Raw genomic sequence first — 24,359 nt, 5'->3', positions numbered from 1 at the left:
CCTCGATCAAGTCTACAATCATTTTGAATTAGTTGCTGCTCTTTTTTATACCGTGAACCCATGAAGGCGGGGTAGAGGCGTACTTCGCTCGGGTATCTGCCCGCCGGTCAATGCCGACTCGAGACACTTATTTGTTTCCTCTGAAATTTGTCATCGGATACATGAGTTGTGTCTGGGCTGCTCTATCGCACTGGACTAATAACGGAAATTGCCGTCTCGCTGGGCAACCGGAAGTGCTTACACACTCGACTTACAGTCCAACGAGTTTCACTTTGGAGGGGGCTGGCATTGAGCTCTTGAGTGTTGGGCTAAGTTTTGCTTGGGCCAATTCTATTGCGTTGCCGATAGCGGAAGCCAATAAAAGCTTGATGGGCGTTCGCAAGCCGGATTTAGCTAGCTTGTGACCTTGATAGCTAGATGGATAGATAGCGCCTGAAGAGCCGGCAGCCTACGGGCCATTGCTTGCTTAAATTCACTGCGGTATCTCATGCTGTCCGATCAGCTCCCAGCGCGAGCGACAGCCTGCCAAGCAGTGCGATAAACCCTTTTCTGCTGCCCTACTGTCAGTCTAGTTAACCGATAAGAGACTTACATTTTCTGTGGAATCCAGCTGAACACTCGAATATGACAGTGATTAACTAGTTGTCCCATTTAGTCGATATCGAAGAAGACATCTCAGATTAACGCAGTGAACAACACATTAGTCAGTAATTGTTACTTGCCGACTTATAGCTCTTGATTCACCTTTGTGCCTGCGCAATTTCTAATATCACATTTTATTTTGGGCAGTGTATTTTTAGCCCATCTAATCTAGACACCTAAGATTTATTTTCAAATATGTTGATTTTTGTTTTAAGAGTATTCCTAAATCTTTATCTAATGACGTTTCTTTTCGAATTCCCTTGCAGGATGGAAAGACTCCATACTATCCATACCCAAGAAATGGCTTTCCACCGCGGAGTCTGTAGACGAATTTGGTTTCCCTGACGTGAGTTAACACAATTTTCGAATTTCTTTGCAGTCGACTTCAAATATTTGCACAAGGCTCTACAAACTTGCTACTAGACTAATTCAAATACAAATACAGAGACAGAGACAGAGACAGAGACAGAGAGAGAGAGAGACAGAGAGAGACACGCATAGAGACAGACTAATCCTGTTTGTTATAATTACAAATGCAAATAACGAGCGCTTTTGTATGGCAACCGTCGTCCTCTGGGGCAACCGGAACCGGGCACCAGACCCAGCCAGACAACCAGTCCGCCGTACTTGTAAACAAACATCCCAAGGCCCCCAGCCGCAGCCCTCATCCCATGCCCCGTCCCACGCTCACCTGTAAAAGCACAGCAGCAACCCCCGAAAATAGAGACACATACAGAGCTAGACAGATAGTGTGTGTAAGAGAGAGAGAGAGGGAGAGTTGGACAAAGAGAGAGAGTATATCAGCAACTCGACTTCTGTCTGAGTCAAATGACAGATGGAAAAGTTTCTGCATATTATAACTATTTCCTTGACCAACAGGAATATGCAGGTTTAAATACCCTACTAAAAATACAGAAGTAATAAATTTTTAGTTGAAGATTAAATGTCTGCAACTGCGCTAGCAGCATGGATAGGCCCAGATGGCATAGATCATTGTAATGCTACTCCAAGGGTATTCGAAGTCAAAACATTCGAAAGAAAACCTATCGAAAACAGACTTAAGCTCAGACTCGATTACGAGTTTATACATATGTAAACAATTAAGATGGGTAATCCTATTCTATAATGTTCCACCATAGTAGCCAATCGATCTAGATGTTTACTTTCCCCCTCGGCTCACTTGCCTTGTGGCTCAGCGATATAGTTGAAATAAGAATGAATACGACTTACAGAAAATAAAATTTGTCGACATTAATTAAGCTGTATTAGATTAAATAATCTTTTTTCTTTTCCACTCTAAAAATGAGCAAAATAAATCCAGATCAACTGCATGCTAATTTGCAATTGATGGAATTTTTGTAGGTATTCATTATAAGTTTTATCAAATTGGAAATAATTGAAATCGATTTTTGATTTGGCGCGAATCTCAAATCGATTGTGAGATCCGCACGTTGTTTGTTCCTAAAAGAAATTGTGTGTGTTTGGCCACTAGGGATTCGGATGCTCAGTGCTCGAGAGCTCAGCTGAGCAGAGCTCTTGATTCGAGTTGTCCGTGACTAGGCAAAATGCCGTGGGGGAAACCCAATGTCAGATTCATGCCCCTTCCCCACATTTCTTGCCCTATTTCCAGCATTTTTTTTTCTCGTTTTCTTTTTTGTGATTCGAAATTTGGGTCCCTGGGGTCTACGCTTTTTGTGCTCTTGCTTTTGTATTCTAACTGCCATAATGTCCTGCATATAAATGAGCTACGACGCAAGAAACTTGAACGCAAATACAATTTGATAGAAGCTCAAAATATAAAAAGAAGGAAACGAAACGAAACGAAACCAAGGGAAGAAGTATGTGAACCCTTTTCCGCCTTCTCTACTTCTTCTTCAGACTCTACCCAAGATACCTGTCCCACCGCTGGAGCAGACCATGGCCGACTATGTGCTCGCCCTGGAGCCCATCACGACGCCCGCTCAGTTGGAGAGAACCAAGGCCATCATCAAGCAGTTCGTGTCGCCGCAGGGCCTGGGACCCCGACTGCATCAGTACCTGGTGGATAAGCGCGAGGCGGAGGATAACTGGGTGAGTTCTGATGCCTGATTGATTGACAAGTGTGGCAACTGATTGAGTGATTGACCAAGAAACCGGCTGACTCACAGATTGATAACTGATTGATTGACTAACACACAGACACAGACAGCGAGAGGATCTGACTGAGTGCCTATAGGTTTAAGCTCTAACTGATTGATCACGATTGATAACTGACTGAGGCGGCGATTGACAGTGACTGATTCAGTGTTTGGCGGACTAAGTGGAGAAGCAGAGAGTCCTTGCCTCTAGTGAATAATACTTGCACCTGTCTGTTTCTATGCCATTGCACTGTGAATGTTTATTCAAATCCAACATCGATTCGCGCACTCAATTGTACATATACATTATTAGGGGGTAACGGTATTCATATATAAGCATATATACGCACATATAGATAGGTTATACAGATTATGGAGCAAAGGGCGGCTCAGGGGCCAGGGTGCCGACTGTTGGCTCTGGAGTAGGTGGAGCGGGTACATTGGGATCATTGGGAGATGGGGGCTGTGGCACAAAGATGGTGGTGCCGGTTGGTAAATCGCCATTGGAGGTGGTGGTCTGGCCGGGAGCCGCGGTCGTATCATCCGGTGGGGCAGGCACTGTCGGTTCGGGTTTCACAGTGGTTACCTTGGTCGTGGTTGATTTGCTTGTTTTGGGAGTTGTATCTGCAGCACTTGTAGTCTTAGTTGTTGGCGCTGCTGTCGAGCCTGACGGTGTCGTAGTGGCACCAGAATCAATTTTCTCGCATTTGAGGCCCAACTTATTCTGTGAGCACTCGACGGCGGGTATGTAGTTGGCGCATGTCGAGCACTCCTGCAGCACATAGCTGAAGTAGCCCTTGGGCGCTTCGCATTTCGCCAGCACAGGTTTGCCTGTGGTGCAGGAATAATAGGTGGTGGGGTCCGCATAGTTGGGCAACTTGATGCGCGTATTTGCTTGGCACACGGGCACAATATTCTCGGTATAGACGGGTGTGGGGCAATTATCCTGTGCCTGGATGCCAATGGCCAGCAGTCCAACGACTACGATTAGAACTGAAAAGCAGATGGATCCAGCATGAGGCCTGAGGAGCGTCTCCTCCTTCTGCAATGCTCACCTTGTTTCATTGTTGCTGCTGCTGCTGCTGCTTGAGGCGTCTCGCTGCTTTCCAATCGCTGCAATCACTACTCTAACCCTGCCGGAGGCAAAGCCTTTTATGGCCCGATCGGCGAGCTGTCAAAGGCACCCGTAATCAGCTCGAGCAACACGTCTAGATTAATATTCTTGTTGCGCTTGTCATTCTGCCAAAATTAAAAGTGAATCGAAGCCGAATTGCGCTCGCACGCCCATGTAACCTGGGTAATCTATGCCATATCTGCCCTGCCCCGATAAGAGCCCAACAAATTTTCACTAATTATTGAATAATCGGGCAAGCAGAGCGTGCACACCCTTAACCATGGCACTTAGCATAGCCGGCAAACTGCAAGGAGGGCAGGGCAACAGCCTCCCTGTGTAGGGTAGCTCATATCTACAGTGTTTCCCCCGCGCGCTTATCATCGTCGCCGCTAATAATAATGGGCGTTCGTATCACTTGACTTTATTTCTGTATTTCTTCGGAAATACAAATAAGAACGGAAATTCCATAGCGAAATTCCATTTGTGGTGATCTTCCATTTAATTGAACCCAAGGATCGAATGTTCGTTCGCTAATGTTCCGATAACGATAGCGAGCCATTGCTCAACAACGCGTAATTATGTAAGCACAGCCTCGGATTGCGAGCAACTAGTGAAACGGGACTTGATTACATTTTCTGTATAATCGATGAACCTCTCACCAAACACATACGGGTTATGAAAAGACTACGCCATATAAGATAAGACCTTTGAATGGAAAACTACATTTATCTTCGATTTAGTTATTATTCTATCAAATAGTACTAGCTCACCCCAACTACAATTAATATTGGCCTATATGCTATAGCTGTTAAATATGATTTGCAATTGATATTTTCAAGTGTCCGACATTTTGATATATTGCAGTATGAAAATCTTTTTATAGTATAGTACTTATAAGCTGGAACAGGGTAGCTGCTAATCAATCAACATTCCTATATAACGATTTAGTACTAATTGGCAAATGGATGAGGTATCTGCTAGTCTAAAATAGACTACTATTAAAGGCTTTACCAGGAGCATTTCTCTCTTTTTCCTTTAAATGTAATAGAACAACAGTGCCTACCAAATAGTCTAGTTCTCTTCGGTCTTCCTATGTATCTGTTCTACAGTAGAAATGTTCATTATCAGAAAGGTATCTATGCTAGTCGAGCATGCCTCACTAGTTAAGATTTGAACACTTGAATGTTGTTATTCTTCTTTCAAATCTGAAGGAATGTCATCAGTCGTCATAAGATTACATCTTCTATCTGCACACTTGCGAGGTATCTGCGAGTCGAGCATGCCTCACTAGCAAAGATTTGCATACATTTCTTCACATCTGAAGGAATGTCATCAGTCGTCATATAGGTATATAATTAATTATATGTAATTAGTTAGATGGCATACGTGCGAAGTATCTGCCAGTCGAGCATGCATGAAGTGGTGAACATATTTACGCTGAATTCTTGGCATGTTCCATTTACAATTATTAATCAATTAAAAGTGTTAACTGTCATCGATATGTTCCGACAAGGTCAATTAGCTAATTGATTCATTCAGAGACTCACCTGTCTCTCAAGTATGTGTGTCGGTGAGTGTATGTGTGTGTGTGAGTGGATGGGCCCCATAGCCATAGAGTAGAAGAGTTATTTGTGCAGTTAGATATTTATTTAGTTGTTATTTTAGAGTTCTGAATGAAATTCCGCTTGCTGAACATTAATTTAGTAGACGACCGACTCCGGGGAGGGGGGTGGAGCGACGAGTTAGGCTGAGGGCTTGGTCGGTGGCTTCTTCTGGGCCTTGCTGGGCGGCGTTGGTTTCTTGCCAGCCTTGGGCGGAGATGGAGCAGCGGGCTTCTTGGCCGCGGCGGCCTTGGCGGGTGTTGGGGCTGAGCTAGTCTTCTTGTGGGGCTGTGGGGCGGTGGGCTTCTTGCCAGGCTTGGGGGCATCGAGCACAACGGTGGGCGGAGTTGGTGGCTCGGTGGGTGGGGTGGGAGGTGTGGGATCGAGTGGCGAAGCGTGAATGACCTGCATATGCTCTGGCTCGAACTCGTTCTCCTGGCCGAGCATGTGGACGGGTCCATTGGGAGTCATCATTGGTGGCGCCTCGTTGACGACGTGCGTGGTAATGGGCGCATCGGTGGGCAGCACATCCATGGGTGGCGCTGGCACATACAGAGCCGGCGCGGCGCACTGCTGCAGCACGAAGGTGAAGACCTCACCGGGCGGACAGTGCACGGTCAGCTGGTTGCCATAGATGCTCTGGCAGACGTAGTACTCGGAGTTGCTGAAGTAGCTCGGCCAGCGTATGCCCACCTCCTCGCGGGTGCACTGCAGCTTGTAGTCGAGGCGCGCCTGCGACAAAGCCGCCAGGCTGAGCAAAGTAAGAGCGAACACTGCAATCGAGATTGAGCGGAAGATTGGTGATTGATTGAATGATTGTGTGATTGATGACCAAGCTATTGCTCACCTTTCATCTTGTTGGGGTTGTGGGTTGTCGCTGGGTATCCGTCAGGTTTAGATGAAACTGCTGTACTGATGTTGTCTAGGTGCCTTAGGCATTTTATATAGTGCATCTTATCGCAGATCTGCGATCTCCCAAATGTGATCTCTGTTCTGCCTTATCAGTGTACCCTTCGCACTGGGCTCGATAAGAGGCGCACCCACGCACCCAAACAGCCAAGCAGCCAAGCAGCCAAGTGCCCAACCCCGATGTTGTTTTTCCCGCTAATTAAGTTTGTATCTCGTGTGTTAATAATGCGCTTTCCATGTACTCCGCTCCACTCCACGCCACGCTCCGACAGGCCTACTACTACTGGCTCAACGACATGTACATGAATGTGCGCTTGCCCTTGCCGATCAACTCGAATCCTGGCACCGTTTTTCCGCCGCGCCACTTCAGGACCGTCCACGACGTGGCCCACTTTGCGGCGCGGCTGCTGGACGGCCTGGTCGAGCACAAGGAGATGCTGGAGAGTGGACAGCTGCCGCAGGAGAGGGCTGCCTCCAGGGAGAAGAACCAGCCGCTCTGCATGGCCCAGTACTACCGCCTGCTGGGCTCCTGCCGTCGTCCGGGCGTGGAGCGCGACTCGCAGTACTTGCCGAGCCGGCAGAGGCCCATCGACAGCGACGAGGACCGCCACGTGGTGGTCATCTGTCGCAATCAGATGTACTGCGTGGTGCTGCAAGCCAGCGATCGCGGCAAGCTCACCGAGAGCGAGATCGCCTCCCAGATACTCTACGTGCTCAGCGACGCGCCCTGCCTGCCGGGCAAGCCGTTGCCCGTCGGCCTGTTGACAGCCGAGCCGCGTTCCCAGTGGGCTGTGGACCGTGAGGCCCTGCAGACGGATGAGCGCAACCAGCGGAACCTGGAGCTGATCGAAACGGCGCTGGTGGTGCTATGCTTGGACGAGCCGTTGAACACCAATTTCAATGCACGCGGCTTCAGTGGTGCCACGCCCAGCGTCCACACCGCCGGCGATCGGGATGAGACGAACATGGCACACGAAATGCTCCACGGCGGAGGCAGCGAATTCAACTCGGCCAATCGCTGGTTCGACAAGACCATGCAGGTGACCCCACCTCCTCCACCCGCCTGCCGTACCTTCAGCTAACCTTTTTCTCATTACCAACCAGCTCATCATCTGCACCGATGGCAGCTGGGGCCTCTGTTACGAGCACTCGACCTCCGAGGGCATCGCAGTCGTCCAGCTGCTGGAGAAGGTCTACAAGAAGATTGAAGAGCATCCGCAGGAAGACAACGGCGTGCCCCAGCATCACTTGCCGCCTCCCGAGCGCCTCGAGTGGCATGTGAACGACAAGCTGCAGCAACGCTTCGTCCAGGCTGCCAAGTCGGTGGACAGGGCCATTGACAATCTGGATTTCTATGTCTACCGCTACAAGGGCTACGGCAAGAACTTTGTCAAGTCCTGCCAGGTTAGCCCGGACGTCTACATACAGCTGGCCCTCCAGCTCGCCTACTTTAAGTGAGTACCGCTAGCTAGGGCAAAACAAGCCGAGTCTACGATTTCCAGTCTAGGCTAACTCAGCGCCTAGCTGAACCTATCGCTATCTGAGCTACCGTCGATCCTTCGAGATCCCTTCCGCTAATATAAGGAATATTGAATAATTCTCAACACTATTATTGCCTTTCAGACTTTACGGCCATTTGGTGGCCACCTATGAGAGTGCTTCCACCAGGCGCTTCCTGCTCGTAAGTGTTCAGCTGTCGATCGATCGATCGATCGCTCTATGAACTATCCATTTGTAACCCCCCTTGATTCGACAGGGTCGTGTGGATTGCATACGTGCTGCCAGCACGGAGGCGCTGGAGTGGGCCAAGGCGATGTGTCAGGGCGAGGGTGCCAACGTTCCACTGGAGAGCGACCGCGAGGAGGACGAGGAGGATGCCCGCAAAGTCAAATTTAGCATTTATAGCGTGAGTACTACCAGCCCGTAAGCCTTTGCCCAGTTCCGTGTGGGTAACGGGTCTGCTTTCACAGAAGGATCATCTGCGTGAGCTGTTCCGCTGCGCCGTCGCCCGGCAGACGGAGGTGATGGTAAAGAACATTCTTGGCCATGGCATCGACATACCACTGCTGGGGCTGCGCGAGGCTTCGGTGGAGGTCACTGGGGAGCTGCACGAGCTCTTCACGGATGAGTCCTACAAGATATCGCAATGCTTTCTGCTCTCCACCAGCCAGGTATCCAAGCCGTCTCACTGTCTCTCTCATTGTCTGCCACCACGCACCGAGCACCTTTTCATTCATTCTATTGTCTCTGCACCACATTTGTCTTAATGCTTAGCTTTTGCACCACCAAGAACAGCACCAGCACCAGCACCAGCACCTACAGCTGCACACACGTAAGCCTCTTAGCTGTAAGCTGCCCAGCCATCTGAGTGCCCTCTGATCTGATCTTGAGTGATCTTCGTGCTGTTTGGCTCTTCTATACGCAGGTCGCCTTCACCACGGACAGCTTCATGGGCTATGGCCCGGTCACGCCTCGGGGCTACGGCTGCTCCTATAACCCGCACCCCGATCAAATTGTCTTCTGCGTGTCCGCATTCTACGACTGCGAGGATACGAGCGCCTCTCGTTATGCCAAATCCCTGCAAGACTCGCTCGACATCATGCGCGACCTTCTGCAAAACTAAATGCAATATGAATAGTGTAAAATGGAAATTGGAACGTGGAATGAGATTTGGGGAATGGAACGTGGTATGTAGACAATGGAACGTGGAACGCCGGAATGGAATGCAGCGAAAATACAAGGAAACTTAGAAAACTAAGAAAAGGAAGCGGAACCAAAGCATAGATATCGTCACATCGGCTTCAAAACTAATTGAAAAACAATGAAAGGTGGAACGGACGAAAATGAAACACAACAAAACAAACATATCAGTAACTGTACCTTAGCAAACAATTTGTCCAAAACAAATATATCCGCAAGGAAATCCCTAACTATACAAAAGACGAGGTAGATCAATTGGTTGCGGCTATGCCGACTATTAAATACCCTTGGAGAGAGGCGATAAAAGAAAATCACATAAACTTGATCTATGTAGCTAGTTCATATTGGAACTATAAGGTATAGTGATCCGATTCAAGTATTCATACACACGTTAAACCACATCATGACTAAAGCCAACATCGACTACCTCTGCAAGGGTATCAAAAGTAACCTATATATATGTAAACAGTAGTTAACTAGCGTCCGCATGACGTCATCTGTTTATGAGCGAAAAATAACATACACAATATATACTGCTAGTGTCGTAAAACTCATTTCAATCGACACCATTCCGATTGGGTGAGGCCACTCAAACTAAAGCCAATCATCTGTTAATCCCTCTGCTTTCACCCAAGCTTCAAAATATACTTAGTAGATGACAAAGAGAAACTCTGGTCAATTAAATGTTTTAGAGCAACTTTATGCGCAATCGTTAGTGCGTTTAAATGATTCAAATAAATAAATATTTATATATATGTATATGTTGGTTAATTATGCAATTGATTGTTGTGTTAGCTTAGCTGTGTTAGAGCTTTCCCAAGCGAATTTGAATGAGCAGAACCCTTTAATGTGGCAGCCAGTGTTACGCAAATAGAAGAGTTCCAATGAAGTGGCCTATTGGTGTGGACGCCACTGTAGCGAGATACTTAAATAGGCCAATTGCCATGAACAGACCCAGCTCAAAGAGGCGCCACAGTGTCTATCAGTTCAAGTAGAGGAAATTCTATTATTGTAGATCTGGTCTATTAATACGGACGCCACTGTAGCGTTCCGCTGAAAAGTATGCAATACTTTCCATGTTATGTTTGCTATGTAGAGAAATGTTATAAAAATTATTGAAATTAGAAATTATTAAATGATATCCGATATATATATATATATATATATATATATATATATATATATATATATATATATATACATATATATATATATATATATATATATATATATATATATATAACTGTTAACTATCTTTCTGTTGCTGTTTCATACAAAATACATATACATGAATGTAGACACTATCTAAAACTATATGCTTTACCTAATTATTGTTGCTGTTAATGTTTGTTTTACGTAAAAAAAAAAAAAAACGAGACAAAAACAAGAATAGAAAATCATTGTACGTATATAGACTTGAATTGTAACAATACATATCAATAAATTTATATAAAGTATTTACCAAATGCAAAACATATCAAATAAACGAAACGAATATTAGATATATCTATATATACACATACATACATACATACATATATGTATGTTTACCCATAACTGTTCTATGGCTAAAAACATATTTAAAAAAAAATAAATAAAAAACAAAAAATGAAACTATATACTATACTACATATATACCATGTTATACACAACTGAAAATTCTTATATATGAAAATGTTAAAGCAAGCAAATGCATATATTGATAAATACTCTAACTAGTTGCTGTGTTCATTGTTGCTATTATTATTATTATTATTATTACAATTATTAGTACAATTATTATATGTGTATCTATGTTGAAAGCAGTTAAAGAACAATCCCAATCTACTAGCTGTACTACAGGCCTAAGTTCCATTTGAGTTGATTGTTAATGCATGCAAAAAGAGATCACTAAAGAAAAATAAATGAGAATTGACTCGACTCCTTATCTGACCTATATATAGACACATATATATATATATATATATATATATATATATATATATATATATATATATATATATATATATATGTACCTACGTATGTATATCTATATGTGTAGATAGGTGGGGTATTTGTCATAGCTGACTGGTATTTCGCTGGTTTCTAAGAAAAGTCGCATATCCAATATTGCGTTTGTGATAAGCCCAAATCCAGGAGATAAGCTTTTGATTAATTTTTTTGGGTTTATTTTGAGAAATTAATTAAAAAGCAGAGCAAAAAAATAGTTTCGTTGAAACGCATAAAAGACGCAATTGAACTTCTGCTGGCAAACATTCGGCACTCAATTGTCCATCGAAACACAATGAAGCGTAAGTCTGGTCCGGCATTGGGCTAAGAGAAAAGGATTTTAAAGGATTTCTTCAATTTGCAGTTCTCCATTTGCTGCTGAGCCTTTGCCTGGCATTCCTGCTTTGCGCTGCGCCGCTGATCCAGGCACAGACGGTGCCACCCATTCCAACAGCGGCGCCAACACCACCCAACGGCATAGGTAACGGTGGTGGCGAAGGTGAGGTTCCACCGCCACCTAATGTGCCGACCACCGTGGAAACACCCGACATCGACACCGCGTACCCGAATTACGCTGGATAAACGTAGGGTAGAGCATTTGCCAGCCGGCTACTGTAACAGTTTCTTAATAAATATATTGCGAATACTGCATTCGCAAAGGTTTTTTATTTAGATATTTCATTGGGTATATTTATTGTCCGATAATAAAACTAGGCGCAATTGGACCTTTGGTCGTCTTCACATTAATTATACGGTTACACGTACACATACACATACACATACACATACATATCGTACACAGCACACAACACATGCAAAGGTGAACAGGTGAACTGAATTAGCTCTGCGCCATGTTGCGTCGAAACGATCCTCGCATCTGCGCCTGCAGCTGCTCGCTGTTGCCCTCCTCGTCCCGGCCAGACTGCAATTGAGAGGGAGACATCGAGACTAGTTAGCTTCGCCCGTCAGATGATATATATGCATATAGACTTACCTTGCAAAAGTTCAGCTCGAGCAGCATTATGGCCGAGAGACGCTTTTTGGGATCGTGCTGCAGGCAGCAGTCGATGAACTCGTGGCCCTCCTGGGACAGCGTATCCGGCGCCTGCGGCTTCTCGCCCATGCCCACTTTGAACATGATTTGGAAGTTTGAATCGAACTGTGCCCAGGGTCGCTGCAAGATGCAAGAGATAAACAATCTATAAAATAATACTCAACGCAGTTGACATCATTCATAATACTTTGGCACTGAGAGTAGATCAAGCGAGACTAGCTGAACGAAATACTCTAGTTTTCAATCAATCGATCAGTCAATCTATTTTGCTGTCAATCTACCCCTTCTCAGTCCGTCTGCTAATGAGTCAGTCAATCCCTTGTCACTGAGTAACTCAGTCTATTAGTCTATTGATATATCAGCCAGTGATTGTATATCAATATGCTATAAAGCAGTTGCATCTGTCAATCATTTAGTCACTCTATCAATCACTCAGTCAATCAGCAACTGAGTCACAGCACAATTCTCATTGCCATTCCATTGGCCAACTCACGAAGCGGTCGAACCATTTGATCAATTGTTGTGCGATAGCTCATTCCGGTTCCGAATAGTTTTGGTGGTCAACCAGTGCCGCTTATCTGCTTATCTTCTTATCAGTAGCTCCCGAGCCCCGAGCCCCGAGCCCCGCGCACTCACCTTGCCGGAGGCCATCTCGACCACAACACAGCCCACCGACCAGATATCGGCGGCGCGACCATGGCCATCGCTGTTCGTCTTGGTAAACACCTCTGGCGCCATGTAGGCCTGGGTGCCTACGTAGCCTTGCAGCTCGCCGGGCACCGTGGTGTGGGCCTGGATCTTGACCGCGGAGCCAAAGTCGCCCAACTTGAGGCTGTTGCTGCCATCCACGAGGAAGATGTTCGCCGTCTTGATGTCCCGATGGACGATGCCGTGCTTGTGCAGCTCAGCGACGCCCGAAAGCAGCTGGGCCGTGAAGCGGCGCGAGAGCGCCTCGGGCAGACTGCCCGTCACCTCCACCAGGGATTCGAGTGTGCCCTCTGAGCAGAGCTCCATGAAGATGAGCAGCTCCTCGCGGTGCACCTCGATGCCATAGTAGCGCACAAGGTTCTTGTGCTTGATGCCCTCCAGAATCTTCAGCTCCTCGGCGACATTCTTGAGGGCGCGTGTCTCGCCCGGTTGAATGGCAATCTCCTTCATGGCCATCAGCTCCCCGGTGTTGTTATTGACCGCCGTGTAGACCTTGCCGAACCGTCCCTGGCCAATCTTGATGCCGCGATGCCAGCGGAAGTGCACGCTGCGTGCTCGGATTTGGACCTTGTCGCACGAGTTGAGCGCCTTCACCTGGCCAATGAGTCGACGCTCGCGCAGATGCTCCTCCAGATCTAGATCCAGGCGATTGACAGCATCGCGCACTCGCTCCTGCCGCGACGCCAGCGGTGTCGATGCGGAGCTGGGGCTGCTGCCCTTGGAAATGGGCGGCGTCTGCGGCACTAGGAGACGCAGCTCCCCGTTGGCCGGGCCATGTGGCGCCTCCACAAAGTCGCCGCTGTCGACGGAACTGTAGGCGGCCGAGTTCTGCTGCAGTAGCTCCTCCTTCAGGCTGAACTGGGGATGCAGCAGCTTGTTGTACTGCGGCGACTGCAGCGGCGGCGTGTTGGGATTCACTATGACGCCCGCCGACATCGGGGTGCGGGTGGGTGTCCTCGATCGGCTGGTCGCTGGCGAGGATGTCTTGCGGGTGCGCGGCGATGCCTTCTTGCGCGCCACCTTCTCCGGCTCCGAGGTGATGCCAATCACGTGCGATATGCAGCGGTCCATTTGCTGCTTCAGCTCCTCGAACTGTCGATCGTCCAGATGCTGGGTGATCTGCAGATCGCAGGCCAGCATTAGGAACTCCAAGCCCTGGGAGGCCCAGCGTGGGCGCATGCCCCGGCCCCGCTCACAGCGCTCCATGACGAACTGCATCCACATCTTGGCGAACGCAATGATGCCCAAGGCCAGGTCAACCGTGTGCCCGCTATCCTTTTGGCCCATGATGCGCTGCTCGAACAGCCGTATCACGTCCTTGTGGTACTCGAAGCCGAACTTGTAGCCCTGGTGGAGAATCTCGCGCGTGCGCGACAGCACCGCCAGCCGGTCCTGCTCGTCCAGCTCGAGCAGGTTGTTGAGGCAGCAGCGCTGCTGCACGCCCTTGATGATGCCCGTCAGCTTGTTGCGCACCTCGAGCACATCCTGCTGCAGCAGCTTGAATGCGGCCTTCACGTCCGAGCAGATGAAGTCGTGCTGCTGATTGGCCACGTCGTGCTCGTAGTGCTCCCGGTGGAAGTCTGTCGTCTCCACGTCCCGGCAGAAGGTCTTCGCAAAGAAGAGCACCTTGATGGAGCGCTCCCGCTCGACGGTCAGCAGCGCCTGTGTCTCGCGGCAAATGGTGAGCAGCTGCCACTTGAGCTCCTCGCTGTCGTTGCTGTGCGCCGTGCTGGCTATCTGTTCGTCCAGCTCCTCGGAGCGCTGCACCAGGCGCTTCGAAATGCTGCACAGCAGCTTGCTGATGATGTTGCAGAATTTCTGGGAGGCAACCGTGTGCATGCCCTTGATCATGGGACTGATCAGCTTGGTGAACATCCACTCCTTCTCCAGCACCGACTTCTGATTGGTCTCCGGCACGGCGACCAGCACCAGCTGGTCGATGTAGTCCATGTACAGCTCGAAGGTCTTGCGCACCGTCGCATCGTACTGGTTGAGGATGTTGATGTAGCTGTCCAGCTCCGTCTCATTCTCGGCCAGGGCTGTGGTGATGTGGCGCTGGTAGCGCTCGCGATGCGTCAAGGCCAGGGTCAAGCCTTCGCGCAGCTCCTTCATTAGCTGCTCCAGGCTGAGTGGATTGGGCCGCACCGGACGCGTCTCGAGGCGCATGCGCAAGAACTCGTGCATAAACTGCAACGGGATGCCGCTGAGGAACACAAATGTGGGAATGTACGAGGGCAGATTGATTGACTGCGCCTCCTCGCTCCAGTAGCCGTAGGTGCGCAGCTCGATGATCTGCTCGCGGCTAATCTGCGGATCCATGCGCGGCACGTCCTGCTCAATGATCTCCGTATCCAGCTCAAAGTCCTCCAAATCCTCGGCGCCTGGCCTCTCCAGGGCAATGTGCGCCTTGTAGAGCGCCACAGTGTGCAGCTGATGGAGGAAGGCCAACGACTTGGCCAATCCCCGGCACTTCAGCACGTTCTCGATGAACTTGCGATACAGCCCCGAGACCTGCTCGCCATCGTTGCTCGAAGTGCCCAGTGGCTCCACGCTGAAGATGTTGATGTCGTGCATGGAGCCCTTGCGCAGTTGCCCCCCTGGCAGCTCGTTGGACAGCTGGCTGACCTCCGTCGAGGTGGACCTGCAAAGCATTAAAAGGATTAGCTCGGACGCTTCAGCCTCTGCTGCTGTGCACCTACTCATTGCTGCTGGAGCTTTCGCCTGGCACGTGGGTCGAATCGTTCAGCATGAACTGCACTCGGGCACAGGACATGTTGCCGCAGCCTCGGCGTGCCGCCGGCCCAATGCCTGCCACGCTGGGCGGCTTCGACGAGTCCAATGAATTGACCGCCGAATCATCGTTGTCCACGCCTGAGGACGACGAGTTGCCACTGTCCGAGCCCATGTACGATGTCTGCACCGGCCAGGAGAACTTCTCGTCTTGCAGCCTGTACAGGAATGAAGCCATTAGGTGTGTGTCTTACATTGGAAGCAACTGCCTGACCAGGACATACCCCATACTATACATATGCTCTTACTTATGCACATATTAATCGATATCACTGAGTTATCGATATTATTAGGACTAGGCGAATGGCTGGCTGTTGCTCAGAGATTAGAGCTTGAGCCAGGATATGGTGTACACAAGCTTAGGGACTCCATAGAGACGGACAAACAAACACAGACAAAGCTAACTGCTCCTCTTCTCCCTTTCCTCACCGTGCCAGAATCCGGCCGAGAATGCTCAGCTTGAGCTTGTTCTGCTTGGTAATGTTGTACCACAGGCACATGGCCTTGATGCGACCCACAAAGCTCTGCGACTTGTATATGGGATGCAGGGCACCCATGGCCTGGGACGACGGGTAAAGAGCCTCGGCGGCCTCCAGACGCGTCAGCAAGTCCTCGACCTCACGCAGCGCCAGCTCCTGCCGCTCCATGCAGTCCTTGCAGTACAGCGACATGCAGCCCTGGCACAGTTTGCTGGGCAAGGGGGCTGTCAGGTGGAGAAGACAATCAGAGATCTGACGGATTTATGGTTAGCTAAGCTTTACTCACAGCTGGCATTGGAATTGGCGTCCGAGTGTATGCCACTGTCCAGGCTGAGCAGGCTGGGCTCACGCCTGTAGGGCGGCTGGAACTTGTAGCTGATGATCTGATGGAGCAGATCGGAGACGCCCTGACGGGCATCGTATAGATATTTGTCCTGCTGCTCGACGGTGCGATCGGCCTGCCAGGCCTGCAGCTCCAGCCAGATGAGATCCTTCAGCTCCGTTTGCCACGTGTGCTCCTCCTGCGACAGCTTGCCGTCCTGCCTATCCACGCTGCCCAGCTTGATCAGATTGGCGAACGTCTCGTGGAATTCCTTGCGCTTGCTGAGGCCTGGCGTCGGCTTGCCGTCCGTCCGCAGCGCCGGCAGCTGAGGCGTAAAGGCCAGCGGCGGCGCCGACGATCGACAGCCAATGGGCCGCGAGGACACACAGCGATAGCGATTGCAGCTCTCCACCACCTTGGAGGCAATGCGTAAGGGCGCGCCAGCTGGCTCATCCGAGTTGAGTGGCATTATCTTGTCCAGCGACTCCAGCGGATGGGCGCCCTCGTGGAAGCTGTTGCCACGCGGCGGCACAATCATTGTGGATGCCAGCGAGTTCTTCATCTCGCGCTCCGAGTCGCGCAGGATGGACTGCATCCGCTTGTCCGTCCGTTTGCCCTCCTCGTTGACGAACATCTCGTTGAGCAGGGCGCAGTCCATGGTGTTGCGGCGCAGCACTCGGGAGCGCGCCATCCTTGTCATGCCCTTCTTGGGCGTGCCCCCCACGCTGGCCGGTGCATCTGTAGAGCTGTGGGACGAGGATGAGACATAGATGAATGATGGGCTGAATGTCTACCCAGGACTCCTGGACTCCACTCACCTATCGACAATAGTACACTTCTGCTTGCGTTCCCAGTCCCGGGTCTTGATCTTCAGGCGGGTGCGCGGGGGCGTGGTGCCGAATGCTTCGTAGTGTGCCGCCAGCTCATCGTCCGGATGCAGATCCTCCTCCAGCGTGCCAATGCGTGCAGTTGACATGGGCATGGGCCGTGAAGACGTTTGCTTCACGCGGAATTCCACTCTGCAAACAGAGCGAGAGAGAGAGGGATAGAAAGAGGGATGCGGGTTTAGTTATCTAAGGCCAAGAGTTAGTTCTAATTTAATTGCAGCACTAATCGACGATAAACCAAGCAAATATCACGTTCATATATATCCCATATATTTGCACCATATTTAAGCTACGTTTGGGCAGGTAGGCGGAAGTGAAATGCTATCTTATCGCTCCGCTTTTATCTATCCAGCACTGCGCTCTGCAGCAGACAGCCAGCATGTCACGCCTATAATTATGCTTTAATTCCATTGCCGTTCTGATTTATATGCATATGTATGTCCGTCCATATCTAATGCTCGACATTTGATTGACGATTGCCGACTCAAAAATCTCTACGCGAATTTCATCATGCAAAGCGCAAAGCAGAGCAAATGAATTTCGCTCTTCGCCAGGTGTCACAGAGACATGTGAGAGGAAAAGTATACCCTATAAAGTGGAAGCTGGACCGAATCATGATATAGGCATATATTTTGAAAATTATATAATAGCTGAGACTCTTCTCCTTGAATACACGACTTTCTGGAAATTTTTCATGTTTTTTAAAGCATTTTTCAGGAAAATGAGTTTTGTTTTCCCATTTCTGGTGGGAATAGAAGAAGGTAAAATATACCTATAATTATTATATTGTGTTTACTTTAGGCCATATAACCCGAATAATATTCATTCATTATGATTTTGATCGATTTTTCTTCTATCAAATCATCGTTTAACGTGAACTGCACTGAAAACCCGGCATGATTGCTCCAGTTTCTATAGGCTTCTAGATCAAACCGAGCAAAGTGACAGATGGATATACATACATATATAGCAATGGTTCTTCAATGTATAATTTATAGTGTTGCCTCTATCTGTCGGTTACATACATCTTAATAAAACCTATATACCTGCTTAGTGATTTGCAATGATTAGAATTCATTCACACTTATTGAATTCATATTTTGCATTTCAAATTATAAAATACTTAATTCTAATGTTCATATATTTGTCTACTCTATATTTTACTTACTTTCTGCGCGGCATTTTGTTTTTAATTATATTGATTACAGTTTTAGCAGCAGCGCACAGTTGAGCAGTCACTCGAACTGATAAAACGCGAGCTCTCCGCGTCGCGACTGAGTTTTATTGTGTTTCACACAGTTTGGGGCAATTATTTGTAATATTAACGGGGATCAACATTTAAGTTGTGCAGTTAATGCATATAGGGGGAGTGCGGCGATAACTTTCCTGGATAAGAATGCGAATAGAGGCACTCACACAGAGAAAGACAGAGACAGAGAGAGAGGGGAAACAGAGTAGCACTTGTCACAACAACCGTGGAGAACTTTGAGCTTTGATGAGTGTGCGTCAGCCGAATGAGGGTCTGTCCGCCCGTCGCACGATCGTAGCAATCGATATGTTGTAGTTTGTCCAATGCGGAATTACGGTTAATGTGTATTTAGTTAATAACCGTGCAGGCGTTGAGTTTGCTGAATTTCACAAGGTAAACACAGAGTTGGAAAAGCGCAGTGCTTGATTTTTGTTGCTTTTGCTTTCGTGCTGGAAGTTGAGGCGACGACCACTTGATGCGGCGGCCATTGTCGTGCGAATTGAAATGCGGCGGCAGACTGTCAATTTATTAGCACTTTAACAACAAATTTACCCCATGTAGTCGCAGAGACAATACAGTGTATTTAGTACATACACACACTCACACTAACGCACACACACACGCGCGCGAGCACGAGCATTCTATATACCCGCATATTATGAATATAAACAGCGAGCAGCGACCGCAGCGCACAGCCAAGCGCGACAAACTAATCGCCGAGGGAACCCACAAAAACAGAAGAAGAAAAAAAGAGTCATCCAATTCCAATTGTCAGCGAGAACAACCACAGCAGAGAGAGCGGCCAAGCGAGCGAGCGACAGAGAGGGGAAGAGTAGTTGGCCACACGAACGGCGAGTGCGAGTGAGATTAGTGGGTGGCAGCACAAGTGCCAAGCAAAGAGACAGAGAGATAGAGAGAGCGGAAGAGAGCCAAGCTGAGAGAGTGCAAGTGGAACACAAGTGCAAAATGTTAGCGTCGGCAAATAGAAGATCGAACAAACGGTAGATCGAACCGAGCCACACATTTGCGAATGCCGCCATCTGGTATACCCTTTAGACATTGGCAACGCGAAGCGGAAGTGAGCAATATACGGTTTAGCAAACAGTTTGTCACATAAAGTTTATAGCATTTAAGAGTTTATTTTAATATATGAATTGAATTATTATTTGTGGTATTGCATGCAAAGATCAAGCGCGTTATTCTTAGGTATTTCCTAGTCGAGCAAGCAGAAATATAGCTAGTCTCTGTGTGTTTATTATTCTTTATTGAGTTATGAAATTTTAGTAATGCAGCGAGTTTACTCAATAACAAGCACTCGATGTTTACACATATATTCAAAAATCTGTTCTCGTTTGGAGCCAACGCAGCGTATACTTAATCTGCGTGTGATGCACATATCCCCAGTGCTTGTCTCTCTATGTAAATAAATCAGGTGAGGTGGCCAATAATATGCGGTGTAAACCACTGTGCGTTAGCCATTGATACGCATCTATGTCCACAAATAATCGATAGCATAACACGGCGTATGAGTAATCTGTCTGGGAATCTGTTTAACCTGCGACAAGGCACAAAATATTGTGTGCACACACTTGTCCACACACACAGTTATGGGTATAAGTATGTACATATGTATGCATCTGTGTAAAGTGCTCGCGGCAACAGCTGTGGGGTATATCAAGCCTCCAATACACTGTACTAATTGCAAATCACCTTATCATGTATTTATGTATATCTCTCATGTTTTATATTAAAAAAAAAGGTAACCCTATGTTTTATGAATTATTTATGGATATTACATCAACCATTTTTTCGCCATCATGCCCCCCTCAATAAACGTTATCAATCAGCCATCATAATATTTCGTTAAACAAGTTAATTAAATATGCTCGACAGACAGACTCATCGGCTTAGCAAGCTTTGATTCATGTTGGAATTCTTAGTCTCATACCAACTATAATATAATTATTATAGATCTCGCCAATTTATTGCACAACATTTTTTATACTCAAATCAACTTCTTACTTAATTTATGCCGTCTTTTCAGTGGCAAAATACCCGAGCTATTTAAAAACGTATGCATATATCAATTTATTAGCTATATTTATCTTTTAACATACTTAGTTTACCAACTACATACATATATACAAATCAATCGACGACGCCTCTCCTTTTCCCTATTCGGTATTTGTTTAGTAAAATTTATGATGAAAAATTTGTAAACATGAAATCAATTTTGAAATTAAAATTTTGGCAGTTATTATGTGTATGTGATTATGTGAGTGTAGCAATAAGTGCGTGCGTGTGAGTGTATGCAGAAATGGAAACCAAAAGCTATTTTAAGCAGCGGAAAGGATTTTATGCTCCACAGAGCAAGACTTAGGGCGGGCGTGTGTGAGAGTGAGAGGCAGCTATAAGTCAGTGGACTTCTGCCATCTCACTCTAATGCTCACATTGAAGGCCAGCAGCTTCTCCTCTATCGCTGCTCGCTCTTATCAACCCTCTTCTATGCATATGCTGCTTAAGAGAGCTTTTACAACATACATATATCTGAAGTTCAAGTGCATGAGATGCGTGGCGGCGGCCTTTTTGATCGTGAGAGACAGCCGGCCGAGGCAATGGACGGCAATGGCTACGTGAGCTGTTACGTGTTCGCTGTCAAATGAACAGTTAACAGGCACAGAAATTCCATTGAGAATTCCAGTGGAAACAGAAGACAATACGGTAACATGAGAAGAAAGCGAATTCGATTTCAAAACAGAATTGGCTTTTGCGTCGAGTTGAGCTAAACGCATAACGAAAGAGGTTAACAAAACGGAATGTGCAATCGCACGTATGTGTGTATATGAGTATACAAACACAAGCACACATACACGCACGCACACACACACATGTTTATAGGTATTAAACGCGTTTTAATATCAATACCCTACGGCACTCCCCGTGCTTGCCTTCATCAGTGCAGCAAACTGGTATACGAAGGCGAAGAAGAACAACTGGGACTGGAGGCACAAATTAATTTCACTAAATTTCGATAGGCGACTCCCCACTCAGCGCACACACACACACTCATGCACACTCACGATTTACAAAAAATTTATGTTTGACATTTATTTTGTGCTAAAAGCAAAGAAGACATGCGAAAATCTTCATAGGAAACATGGCTCACAGGCGCAAATAACAAAATAATGGTATATGACTATGTGTGTACGTATGTATGTGAGAATCAACAGTGAAAGCCGCCTAAGGCGGATGTGATGACAGTTAGTTGTCCTGCTCAGAGATCAAATAATATACATAAACAGAGGTTAGAGGTGAATGTACAGATGTACACATGTATGTATGTATGCATGTATATGTACATATATGTAAATGTTCATGTATGTAGGCGTAAATACATTTGTATATCAACACATGCTTCGAGCATGAATAACCGTAGCGGAAAAGGTAGAAATAAAGGTCTCTGATATGCATATGCGTATGTATATTTACGTTGTCTTATCAGACAAATGACTTTTCTTATCAGCAATATCTTGGAAGAACCAATTTTAAGAGAGCCGACACACACACACACTTGCATGCTTACATTATATACATACATACATATATGTATATGCATGTATCCCAGTATTGGTATTTGCATGATAATTGCCATATTTTTCGGCAAAAACAATATTTAAAAAATGAAGAAAAAAAAATAAAAATAAAAATAAACCGAATCGCGTTTTGAGTTTCAAGTCAAATTTATATTTTTATTGCCGCCTTGCACTTTTTTGCAGTAACAAAATTTGTTCGTGGTGTAATAAAAAGTTAAAAACGCAAATACAACAAAAACGTAGCTGGAAACACGTTGTTTACGTTTTGGCAGTCAAAATGGGGGAAATGTGTGAGCAAAGAGAGGGTGAGAGAGAGAGCGCGCACGCGAGCACTCACACACTGTTACATGAACATTCCACTCTCCAAGCATGTAAGCAGCACGCGTGTGTGTGTTATAAGAGAAGACAAGAAATGTTTTGGGTTTTTTTCCCGACGCCGGCAGCGACAGAGCGTAAAATCAGAGTTGTGCCCGTTTCTGCTTACCTTGCAACATCCTCATCGACATTGTGCTCGCGTCGTAATCTAACGGGCGGCACTGGAGTTGCTGGTGGATCCGCAGTCGTTGGTGTTGTTATTGTTGCTGACTCTGCAGCTAAAGTAGGAGATGGGCCTGTAGTTGAAGCGGGAGAAGGAACTGGAACTGGATCTACGGGCAAGTCCACCGCTGGCGCCGTTGGCGATATTCCCGACAGAGTTCCCAAAACCGCCTTATTTGACATTTGCGTGAGATACTCAATAGTGCGCACTCTTCGTCTATTGTGTGACATTTTCTGTTGTTATTGTTGCTGTTGTTATTATTGGTTGCGGTCTTCTTGGAATTTCTCAACAGCCGACCAACACATACACAGCCAGTGCTACTCACACACGCACGCACACACACACACACATACACTAAGTCACATATATACACATACACTCATGTATATATTAGCACACGTTCTTTTCACTTTTGTTGTTGCTCACGCTGGTGCTAATCGAATTTATTTAAATTTTGTACTTTCACAGCGCAGCAACGCACACGCGCGCACATAACGGAAGCTTTGATTCGAAATTTTAAAGTTTTTCCTTCGACTAACCGTGGCAATCAGGTGACAACGACGACGCGTCTCACCTGGGCAAAATTGCGGTCTTAACTGACGGTGTGGCCGTTTTTTGTTAGCCATAAAATCCTCATAAGAAATGCAACCGGTGACCGCATCAGCTGACCGCAAAATTTAAGAAAACAACATTAAAAGAACGCTAAATATTGACTACGTAAAGAATATATATATTAATTTCGATTGAATAACAGCTAACACGAACATATATTTAATATGGGCTGACGTGTCATTTATAAAATGCAACAATTAGTTTGTTATTGTTTTGTGTGAATATGAACGGGTTGAGAGAGCTGCCAGACTAATATAAACAAATGGTGTATTAGCTGATAAAAGACTGTCTGCTATAAAACTTGCGCGCATTTATTTCAATACAGGTGTGTAAGCACTGGTATTCAAATTAAAGCTGCTAATTAAATGATTTTAATTAAATTGGAAGATGGCATCAAATAAACTCATGGCATAAACTTCAATGGAAACATGAATAGGAGGTGTAGTGTTTGTGTAAGCCATTCATGATAAATGCCTGGTTGCACGCACCCTGCACCTTCGAATGACCTTTTGCTGCATTGCTTTCGCGTTTGTTTGAACCGCTCGAGATGTACGCACTGGCGATCATATATCAAAGTTGTTAATTACATCTTCCGGTCCTAATGAAATTAGAATATGAAATCGAATTCACTGCAAATACCATGAGATAGACGCCCGAGAGGTGTAACAATATTTGAGTTAGCCTTGACTGCTTCTACTGATAACCAGTTTGTTTTTCACAGGTGTCACACACCTTACATTAGTGTCCAATAATCATAATAAATACACACACAAATACACTGAGCGACGTCAGCTGGCCATTCTGTTTGCCCGACAAATTAGTTGTAGCTCAATAATTGAGCCGTAATGTGACTTGGCAGCTGCCAGCCCACTTCTCGGGGCCGATACCTTTGTCCAATTTATTCAAATATAAAATACTCAAATAAGAAAAGATAAATACAAAAATATATAGAAATGTGAAGATGCGCAAAAATCCTACAAATGAACGTGTTTTCCCAATTAACACACTTTTTCCCCCATTGATTCATAAAACAAATACATATTTATCTTTTATAT

The 24,359-nt window shown here is 46.6% G+C and overlaps 4 protein-coding genes across 5 annotated transcripts in view; 1 reads left to right on the top strand and 3 right to left on the bottom strand.

Annotated features, from left to right (window-relative positions):
* The window catches only part of ChAT (Choline acetyltransferase), a gene marked incomplete at its 5' end in the record, with an annotated part of 30,630 nt that extends 18,882 nt beyond the window's left edge, over nucleotides 1-11,748 (top strand). The window contains 9 exons of the mRNA XM_018019142.2: nucleotides 909-988; nucleotides 2,521-2,712; nucleotides 6,656-7,423; nucleotides 7,488-7,837; nucleotides 8,007-8,064; nucleotides 8,140-8,289; nucleotides 8,354-8,554; nucleotides 8,809-11,374; nucleotides 11,437-11,748. Of these exons, the coding sequence (XP_017874631.1) occupies nucleotides 909-988; nucleotides 2,521-2,712; nucleotides 6,656-7,423; nucleotides 7,488-7,837; nucleotides 8,007-8,064; nucleotides 8,140-8,289; nucleotides 8,354-8,554; nucleotides 8,809-9,006 (1,997 nt within the window). The remainder of the gene's footprint in view (nucleotides 1-908; nucleotides 989-2,520; nucleotides 2,713-6,655; nucleotides 7,424-7,487; nucleotides 7,838-8,006; nucleotides 8,065-8,139; nucleotides 8,290-8,353; nucleotides 8,555-8,808; nucleotides 11,375-11,436) is intronic.
* LOC108620895 (peritrophin-55) lies at nucleotides 2,990-3,975 on the bottom strand. Its single transcript, XM_018017903.2, has 2 exons — nucleotides 3,815-3,975; nucleotides 2,990-3,752 (listed from the first exon to the last, which is right to left on the bottom strand). Exons 1-2 carry the CDS (start codon nucleotides 3,822-3,824, stop codon nucleotides 3,130-3,132), a joined length of 633 nt encoding a protein of 210 aa, XP_017873392.1. The 5' UTR covers nucleotides 3,825-3,975; the 3' UTR covers nucleotides 2,990-3,129.
* Nucleotides 5,499-6,456, bottom strand: LOC108620893 (uncharacterized). Its single transcript, XM_018017902.2, has 2 exons — nucleotides 6,322-6,456; nucleotides 5,499-6,247 (listed from the first exon to the last, which is right to left on the bottom strand). Exons 1-2 carry the CDS (start codon nucleotides 6,425-6,427, stop codon nucleotides 5,616-5,618), a joined length of 738 nt encoding a protein of 245 aa, XP_017873391.2. The 5' UTR covers nucleotides 6,428-6,456; the 3' UTR covers nucleotides 5,499-5,615.
* Nucleotides 11,734-23,300, bottom strand: Mekk1 (mitogen-activated protein kinase kinase kinase 4). 2 transcript variants are annotated; one of them, XM_018017892.2, is made up of 8 exons: nucleotides 22,639-23,300; nucleotides 17,244-17,444; nucleotides 16,390-17,171; nucleotides 16,054-16,327; nucleotides 15,534-15,782; nucleotides 12,763-15,475; nucleotides 12,067-12,246; nucleotides 11,734-11,994 (listed from the first exon to the last, which is right to left on the bottom strand). In XM_018017892.2, exons 1-8 carry the CDS (start codon nucleotides 22,920-22,922, stop codon nucleotides 11,911-11,913), a joined length of 4,767 nt encoding a protein of 1,588 aa, XP_017873381.1. In that variant the 5' UTR covers nucleotides 22,923-23,300; the 3' UTR covers nucleotides 11,734-11,910. The 2 variants fall into 2 exon arrangements, with proteins under 2 accessions (XP_017873381.1, XP_017873382.1); XM_018017893.2 differs by lacking the exon at nucleotides 22,639-23,300 and adding an exon at nucleotides 18,481-19,284.
* Nucleotides 23,301-24,359: the final 1,059 nt, after the last annotated feature.

This window comes from Drosophila arizonae, chromosome 2 (genome assembly GCF_054131065.1).
Source record: "Drosophila arizonae isolate 15081-1271.41 chromosome 2, UAZ_ARI_1.0, whole genome shotgun sequence".
NCBI classification, from domain to species: Eukaryota; Metazoa; Arthropoda; class Insecta; order Diptera; family Drosophilidae; genus Drosophila; species Drosophila arizonae.
This window is presented reverse-complemented; position numbering and strand designations above follow the sequence as displayed.